Here is a 10055-nt window from a genome sequence, read left to right on the forward strand (position 1 = left end):
GGGAAAAAGTGCGGGTGATGAACGGGCGCGCCCCACTGGACTTCCTCCCCGCTGAAAACTTTTCGGACACCCATGCAAAATTTAGAAGTTTACGTTCGGGTCAAAGCCATGTCAAGTGGTCTTCATCCTTAAATCTGATTGGAGTAGGTAAAATGTGAGAGACATTACATTTGTAGAGGGTCGGATGTTTCAGAGTATCGATGGGGGCTGAAGGAGACTGGAACAACTCTAAAGTCCGCGACCCGAAATACACCGACTCCTCATCGCAGTTACTTGACGTGATGGCAGCCAATACAGAAAGAATGGAAGTCGGAGAATATGTATTTCCTCATGGCCGACAACTTTTGGTATCTTGCGTTCTTGGACGTGATGTCGATGGTAGCCCACTAATAGCGCACTAGAGGGAAAAGAAGTTATGTAAATCTCCGAAGACAAGTTCACGGATGATGACAAACACGGACCTTCACCTTTCAAGGTAAGCCGTTGTATACTTGTATTTTCAGTAGGCCTAAAGGCCAAAATTATTTGCTTCTTTGTTTTCGATATAAAACTTTTACAGTTGTCAAGACTGTGTTTTAACCACGATCATTCTAAAGGGGATTGAGTGGTATCATGTATGCACGTCTTTTGGCGCAAAACTCGTGGGACTAAGCTTTCCCGTCACGGTTGCAGGCGACTCTGTATCAGTTTCAAATTAAATTGCACAGCACGGCATTCTTTTGTCATCTTCAGAAGCAAGCCTCAATGTCCAGTGGCAGTGGCCCGTGTTCTCCAAGCAGTACATTCCACACACCGTGCTTGTAATCATTTTATAGTTAGCCTCTGAAACTTAACAAAAAGATAACTTATAAATTGTTGAACGTTGTACGTTTCTTTTACGTGACCGCTAGCTGAAATATACTTATTTTCCAATACGCACATAGTACGGTAGTCAATACACGCTTCTGAATGTGGTTTCCGACAATTTGTCTTTCCCCGTCGCTTTCTGTCGATCCGCCTTTGAAGCCGTCTTCATCGCTTTTGCAGATTTGCACCTGTCCGAAACGCAGATGGGAACACCTCTCAGCGACGCACAACATCAACGAAGCGGGGGGAAAGTTGGTATTCACTGGTAGCTTGATGCAAACCCAATTGTGGAAGTCGGTCTGCAGTACATGCTGGGAAAGGTCGGCAACCAACAGCGGTTCAGACAGTGCAACGTTGCTTCAAACCGCTACGGCGTATGCCTGACATCTGAACGGTCAAATTTTAGATCCAGTCTTTGAACTGTACTTCTGATCATAACTTTTTGTACTTCAGAACACGTATTGAAAGGTTTAGTGTTATGTCTTCGCTATAGCTTATCAATCAGGAATCGAAGCCCTGACGATGAAGTCCTTAATATTGATAATCGGGTTATACGATAATTCTATTTTCCGATGGCTGCCTGCGAAATTTTGCACTGCATACCCTCACATTTCTTCTTCTCATAAGCGTGAGTCAGTCGCTCAGTAGAAATACAAAAAATTTGTTAGAACTGACAAAAATTATAATCACATTTTCTTGTTGAGGCTACGTGTATGTTCTGTGTATCAGCCTGAGAATGAAAATTTCAGAAGCAGCGTGTGTCGAGTAGAGAAAGCGGTACCGCTACTTGATGATTCAAAGCAAGCCTCTTGTGACGTCATGTGCTACTTGGTTGTCTTTTTTATTAGTGTTGAAGAATACCGTTCATCTTATCCTCGGTCTGGCTGTCAACATTTTGTCTTTTTGAACGTACATCACAAGGAAATATACGTTGAATTGCAATGAAGTATTTTTTTCTGGAATACTATAATTAATCGCGATTTTTGTGATATGATACGATATGATATGATTTGACATGACATGATCTGGTATGTCATGGTATATGATACAATATGATACTGTAATAATATGATGTGATAAATATGATTCATAAACGCGTTGTCGTTTCGATATTCATTGCTCAATCTTTGAATAGAGTGTCAATTTTATTCCTAAGAAATCTCTCTCGCACTAGACGTACACATTTACACGTTTGTGTGCGCAAGTATGATGTGCGTGTGGAATGGACGGATGGGCAGATGGATGGATGGATGGATGGATGCTAACAAGATGGATGGATGGATGGATGGGAATGCTAACAAAAGGAATGAATGAATCGGCGGACCGGTGCACGGACGGAGGAGGGGCGAAGACGGGGGAGGGGCAGGAGACGATTGGATAGTGTTTCGGAGGCCTTCCCCTCCGAGTTTCTTCAAGTCTTTGTATAAAGGTCAACATCTTGGCACAATACTGAAAGTAGACCAAATGGACCCTCGATTCATACAAACAAAACGAAGTTGCTCTGCTCTCTTATTATCTGTTTGCAGAAATACTTTAATAAGCTTCAATGTTGATGAAAACAGTGTAGGCAGTTTGTTCAAATATTAGCTAGTTTTAAAATTTAATTTTAGGGTTAACTTGATGGATTTCTGTGACTGTCTTTTCCGGCGTAACTTGTCCAACGATGTTTTCTTGTCTTGACGTAAACCCTTGTAAACCCCCTTTAAATCCTCTCTCGTTTGATACAGCTGCAAGCTTCCCTATATGATGTATCGTAGAGCACAAATATAGGCCTAACTCGCACGAATGAGAATGTAGTACTGGCTCTTGCTTATCATGTATGACGCTGCGGAGCGTCATGTGATCTAACATGCGCACTGCACACACTCACTGCAGTGCCGGGCAACCGTACATGTATTGCAAGGGTTACATGCACGATCTCATATTGCCGCCTTAATTGCTCGGCAACATGACAGTGTTGCGTTTTAATTGTTTGTGCCCCTAAGTTCACGGTACTGCCCGAAATTCTTCAGTTCTTTTTCTTCATAATTTGCAAGTTTACATCGTTCAAATGTTGGTAAAATGGCACCGTGCCAGTTCGTTGTTTCAAGTTCCCGGCGCGGCACTTTCAATAATTATCTACGAGGATAATACGATATTGTTGAAGAATGGCTGAGTCATATCGAACATGACATGCGAAAGTGGGAAAGTTCGAGATATGAGAAAAACTCAGTAGCAATGCATATGTACATGCCCGAGAGTGCTCGACCATTGATCGTATCGGCGAGATCTCCGGCTTTCCGATAAAATACGACATACCTACGTAAAATCAGTCGATACCTAATCCGTGGCATTTTCAGTATTGTTTCTTTGGTTTCTATTTGAAAATTTTAGTTGGCTTGAAAATGCAACGGAACGTCTAACTAACTGAAATCATGTGCTGTTGTTTTATATAAATCCCTCACGGTTTTTTTCAAGAATAGCTGCGTTTTCTACGGCACCAGCTGCAGTTTCTTTGTGGCGTTATGACTGGCATGCATTCAGAAGAATGTCGTCTCACCATGAGACGCAAGGAAAAAGAATTGGTTTTAGAAATACACCTATAGCTGTATATCTGGGATACTTTAGACTAGTGAACAACATCACCTGCCGGGAAGTCAGTCAGACTCCGCGCTATTGGTGTTGCGAGGAATTCATGTTTGGCCAGAGCTGTTTGCTCGTCAAACTGTGCCGGTCAATTGTATTCGCGTTCTGAGTTTGATTAAACGACAAAGATTTGAGCTCTTAGGGGAAGAATGTGGATAAATCATGTAAACATATTTGACAACGGAAATGCGATGTATTGAATTCTATTGTTACCCTCACTTCAAAAACAAAAAAAATCAGAGAAATTACAAACTTTACTATTGGCAATATAAACAAGATTACCTATGCCCATGGACGCGAGTAAATTAAACTCCACGTAAAAGCAAAATTTCTCTGGTTTGGCGTGGCATGGCCAGTCTTAACGTTTTCAGAGGAAGGGTCAGCTGGTCAAAGGTTAGTCGGGGTAAAGCTACATCCTCTGTACATTAAGAGAGAGTGAACGGATTAAAGATTGTCTGATGAGACCGCTTTGATAGATTAATAAGATTACATCATACCGGTAAAGGGAGCGCCATTATCAACAGGTAGGATTAAAAAGATAATTGCGTTTGTCTTGATTATTTCAACGTACAATCAAACATCCATAAATTTCCGAAAAGCAACCGGAGCTAAGCGCGTAACGTAACGTAGCAGTAACCTCCAGTCAAGCTGAGTCACTAATAAATGACGAAATTGCAAATTATTTGAAAGCGTACGGGTTTAGGTGCACTCCTTTTTTTTGTTCCAGCTTGTCAGCGTACTGGAATAATAACCAATCTACGTCCCTTTATTGATATCTAAGGGGACACTTCATCGGTTACCGGGAGATCTAACCATTTCATTAAAATGAGCAAACCCAGCAAACTCCTCTTGCGTAACTGGATCCCCGGTCTCAGCAACCTGTTGAGCCGGCTTCCAGGGAAGAGCTCACATTCTGCCGGGGTTGATCAAGCTGTGACGCGTTATAGTAGAGTATATTAATTTTAACTTATTAGAACTGTAAGTTTCCGTACTTTTTATAATACTTTTTATAATAATTCCATACATAATTCGCTGTCTCTGACTCCTTAACCTCGACACACGGAATGTCATTATAGCAAGAGTTTATTTCATTCATTTTCTCCCCTGTGTACTTACAGTTCCTGTAGAAACAATGGTACGATCCAAAAATTTGCATATTTCTTTCCATAAGAAGGCGCAGTTCTCTTGAATCCTGACAGCAAGCTCTCTCTCTCTCTCTTTCTACAACTTTCGAGTTCCTACCACCCCTTACCAGATCACCAAGATGGCCTTTGCAGGAAAGTGGACCCTTGACAGAAGCGAGAACTTGGAAGCTTTCATGGATGCCGTTGGGGCTCCAGAGGAAGCCAGGGCCAAGGCACGAGAAGTGTCGCCCGTCGTCGAGATGATCAAGAACGGGGACGTGCTGACCATCAAGATGACTGGCAAGGAGAAGACCGTGGAGCAGACTTTCAAACTTGGAGAACCGTTCGACGAGACGTACGGCATCCAAGGCAATGTCCGCAAGGCGGTTGCCACTGCTGAAGGTCAGAAGCTGGTCATCAAGGGAGTTGGCGGAGACAGCAAGGCCGACCAAATCGTCGAGACCCGTGAGATCGTCGGGGACCAGATGCTGGTGACGCTGACTCTAGGCGATGTCTCCGCAAAACGCTACTTCAACCGTGCCTGAGAAATTGCCCCGAACATCTGAAATGACACTTGAGTCAGCCATTGTTTGTTGTATTGTCTACCTTGCATCGTTTTTTCCCCCAGAGGTTGCCGTGAGAATTCGCTTGCATACTTTTAACAGTCATGGCGAAGTCGTCGAAGTGAACACCTGAACAACATCGAAATTTCCAAGTACTATCAGCGACTCAGTCAGGGTCGATGACTATAACCGCGCCGTGGCCATGACAACTTCAGAGATGTCGACGTCTATACTTGCAGCGGAGGGCAGTTTTCAACGGCTTCTGACGAGAGTGCCAACTCGATTGGACTTTGCCACAGCGACACAAGACTTTCAAAGTTACGGTAGCAGACTTTCACAACAGACACTGTGCTTAACTCTTGTTGGCCGATCCATTTTTTTCCTTGATTTGCAGATGCATTTTGGTATGTTATGTTTGAGAAATGCTCGATTTAATTTTTAGGTTTGAACGTTATCTGTTTGGAATTAATTTGAACCATTATTATATGAATTAAAGTTTTATTTGTAAAGGAGTATGACATTCTGTTTGCGTTATTTGTTATTAGCGTAAGTGCATGTTTTTTCTGTTATAGAGATATGAAAAACTCGTATTATCCGGCAACAAATCAAACCCCTGTACAAATGTTCGATATCTTTATTATATTCTATACGTGCAAAACAAACATTTCTCGGTCTTCTTCCTAAAGCACGTGGAGATCTCATTTTCAGGCTTGTCAACCTCAGACAACCGTATAAAATGGAGTGAAACATTGTCAACACAGGCTGTGCAATGTTACTGTTTACGGATGAATTTGTATGATGTGCTTAACCCTGTGAGTGCTGTAATTTTTTCCCACCAAAAGTCTCGCGCAACATTTTACCACTTTTTTATGATTTTTATGTAATTCTTTTGATAATTTTGGACCAATTGGGCAGAACTTTTCATAGGCTTCGGTTGTTGACCAAAATTTTGGGGAAAAATCTAGAAAAATGTTTTGCCACGAAAAAAGTTTTGGTTATGTTTTATGAAGGCAACAAAAATTGACTTTGGCGCTCAAAGGGTTGTTTTCACGGCGATAATGCACTTCTCACACACATGCGCATTTGATAACAAATCAAATAAAAAGCACTTCAGCATGTTTCAAGGAGTAGACCACAATAGATTAACTTGACACGATGAAACCAAAATACTCGAGAAAAAATTCGAAAGATGGCACATACAAAAATCGAGATAGCCCGAACACCCTGTAGCTCTCGACAAAAGTTCATACGAACACAGTTGTTCGGCTTTCGTTTTAGCTTCAAGAGGGCGCTCTTGTAAGACCCCTCCACCCCTTAACGCTACTTTTCCAGAAAGCCTTTAACAGAACGACTCGGTGTTAAAATTTTCTAAAGTGCAAATATTCAGCTTTTCTTGCCCTCCCAGAATAGTCAACATTATGATATCAATTAAAATATCAAGTACGAGGAATCCCTTAAATAACGCTTTTGGTTATAACTGAAACGATTAAAGTGGAGCTGCAAGTAGCCGACAGGTTTTTTTTTCAAAGCTATAAGCTTATTTCTCATCAAAGATGACATGAAACCCCCTCATTCTATATATGTTCAAAAAGCAGGATATCTTAAGTTTAGTATGGTAGCAATAGTTTACGCGAAGGGTCAAGGGGTGTATATTTTGGGTAAGACACCTCAATTTTGGTATTGATGATAAAAATTGACACTTTTCTGAAATGAAACATTTCACTTGAAAGAAGAGTATAAAAAACTGATTATTTTATTTTGCATTTTATCTATCCTCATTCTAAACGGCATGGGTCAAAAGACTTACTTTCAAAAGAGTGATTAAAATCATGATTGGCAAAATAAAAAAAGCCTCTTATTCAAAATGTAAGAACTTTATTGCTAAACAAAATAGTCGTTTTTTATATAGCATTTAAAGAACATAATGTGAAAATTTCAGAAAATTTGACGCAGCCTGAGTGGACTTAATTTCCTTGGAAATCTTGAAATTTGGAAAAAAGAGAAGCCAGGAAATCGTGTGATTTACGTACATTTACATAAATTAACACTTCTTTATCAAGCCACGTACGACTGCTTGACAAGCTAAAAGTTGAACCCAACCAATATTTTAATCTTGGGTTAATAAATTAATTACAAATGAATTAATATTAGCAAAAAAAGTGATTTTTGAGCAAAATACGCTGTTTGTTGCAACTCCCCCTTAAGTTACATCAGACAAAAAAGAAAAATTGTCACCTGTAGATGATGGAACAACGCATGTGTATGGTATATTAGCTTATAGAAGTAATGCCAGTCGCTATATAGGAAGATATATCAAATCAATAAAAACCAAAAAAATGAAAATAAACATATAACACTTAAAAACTTAATAACAATGAAAAGTAAAGAGTAACAAAACTGTAGCAAATGGAAATTACAGAAAAAGTCATAAAAAATGGAAAAATTTTGGGCGGGGAAAGTACGGCGGACGTGACTTTTACTCGGAGGGACAGAGTGAGTGTACCATGGTAGTATTTCTAATCGCATTTATATGGAAAAAACATACGCGTTTTTCTGGCATGTTTCTGTTTCTGCATATAAGTCTCACACACTATATGAAATGGTTTCACCACATGTTTTTAAATCTCCCAAGACTAATAATCCTGGCCAAGGAATAGGTAACCAGATCGCATGCTCATCGTTGGTAGTTCAGACGACTGTATAGGCGCTCAACTTAAGGTTACCTACCATACAACAGGGTCTAAAGCTGAAGGTATTATTTCGTGCGCGATTTCATTACTTTTCTCAATCCGCCGTATTTGTCATAATTGTTTATAAATGTCGGTAATTTTTTACCATCCTTGGTTTGAGAGACAGACGTGGTGTTTCACGAGGGGCGTGAGAGTTGTGTCTTCAATATAAAAAAAGATGCGAAATAGAAAGACTGACACTGCCCTACCCCTAAAGAGCAAAAAATGGCGTGGCCCACGTTTATTTTCTGCTTCCCGAGGTTATAATCGTATGGTTTCTTCCTTTTTCTCCCACCTCTTTCTAGTAATTTGAATTGCAACGTAACGGTCGCGGCCTCGCAAACATGCATGTACCATAGCAATGTTAATGTTGACAAACGAATTCCAAGTCCTTAGCTAAAATTCAGCAGTGAACAATACTGAACATTACACATATAGGCAGTGGTGGTAAGTTAAACATCAAACACTATGTTTATTTTAGGAGAAGAACAACAAACCGTCTTGTACTATGTAAAGTAGCTATTCTGTATGCTTTCACGATGGCAAATACATCGAAACTTACAGCTCATCCAGTTCAAGGTAGAACGCACGTCGGGGACAGGTATTCGGATTCTCAGATTTCTACAATTTTTTTCTGATCTACCACTTGTGGGGCCTCATTTTAAAGCTCTTGGAGAAAGAAAAGCTTTCATCGTCTTAGTTTTACGAAAATTCGAAACAAAATTTTTCTCCATAGAGTTAACCATAGACCCTCGAGAAAAACGTTTTTCTCGAGGGTCTATGAGTTAATACAGGAATGGCGGCCATTTTGAATTTCAAATCGCAAAATGTTTGGCGATTTGTTTCGCTAGTTCCAAACTTTGCAAGGTGATCCCCGATTTTTACTGTTGATTTTGTAAGAGTATGGTTGAAAGTTTCATTTAGGAAAGTTTGAGCAAAAGTTCAAGTCTTTTACTTTCGGGGCGCATGTATACTACCTTAAAACTAACTACCTTAAAACAAGCAGACAAAAGCCCGATAGGTCATACACACCATTATGATTCTAGGCAGCCAATAAAGAAAAGTACATGCTATTAATAAACCAACAAATAGAGAAGTGTTACCATAGCATTTCTTGTAACTTGATCGATATCACTATGCTTTTCCCGAGAGGTTATATATTAAATGCGGAAATTACACTGTTTCGGTCATGTGACCAGTTTTCTGACAGTGAAAAGGCAATCAATACCATCACTCCCATGGTATTAGGCTTACCTGTAGAAATGACTTCAGCTGTTTACAAATCAGCGTTTTTGCAAGGTCGGAGTCAAAACGCGACACCAACCTTACACAGAACTATGTGACTTTGCTTACAGTCTGGTTCGGGTTATGAACAGTCACCCATCTCCTGATAGTAGCATCTGTGAGGAAAACACTTACAAGCTTAAGTAAATGTTGTATAAAAGCCATATTAACTCCAACCAACAAATGCACAGGCAAATTAAAATATGATGCATGATTAGGTAGGTAGGTAGGTAGGTAGGTTGATAGGTAGGTATGGATGGCTGGATCTAGAGATATATTAACATGTAGGCCTAGGCCTAAATAAACAAAAACACATACATACATACATACATACATACATACATACATACATAGTTGTGACTTGTATACAGAGACAGAAACAGAAATACAGGGATACAGTGACCTCACCGGTGAATGTCATCCTGAAAACGGTGTCACCGGTGCCAACAATAAGACTAAAACAAATAGACACGTGCTGTCAGTACGATGGACACTGAAAAGGCAATCATTCCCAATTTTCTGCAAAGGCTGAAGGCTATTGAAATTGAAACTTCGTATAAATATAGTACAAGAAATGTGTTATATTAAATAATTTTTCTTTGATGAAGATCCATCATGAAGTAAGAACAATTTGTGTCAAGTAGTCCTATATGCATATTTCCCATCATTGGTGCCAATGTACTGCATGAGGTATAAGCTAAGCCTTTTCCCATAGGTAAATACTTACCAAGTTGTTATTGTAACTTACAAATATTGTGTAATACATGCATTAACCTAGCTGTGAGTCCATAGATGTGGTGTTTCACGAATTTGTAACACATCTGATGTACCATACCATACTCTCTGTTAGTATGTGTTGAGTAAATAAAGATTGATTGATTGAT

General features: G+C 39.8%; 1 protein-coding gene across 1 annotated transcript; it reads left to right on the forward strand.

Annotated features, from left to right (window-relative positions):
• Positions 1 to 4655: 4655 nt before the first annotated feature.
• LOC139147775 (fatty acid-binding protein 2, liver-like) lies at positions 4656 to 5671 on the forward strand. Its single transcript, XM_070718974.1, has one exon. The coding sequence runs from the start codon at positions 4736 to 4738 to the stop codon at positions 5138 to 5140; it is 405 nt and encodes a 134-aa protein (XP_070575075.1). The 5' UTR covers positions 4656 to 4735; the 3' UTR covers positions 5141 to 5671.
• The last annotated feature ends 4384 nt before the right edge of the window (positions 5672 to 10055 follow it).

The sequence above is a fragment of the Ptychodera flava genome, chromosome 13 (assembly GCF_041260155.1).
Source record: "Ptychodera flava strain L36383 chromosome 13, AS_Pfla_20210202, whole genome shotgun sequence".
NCBI lineage: Eukaryota > Metazoa > Hemichordata > Enteropneusta > Ptychoderidae > Ptychodera > Ptychodera flava.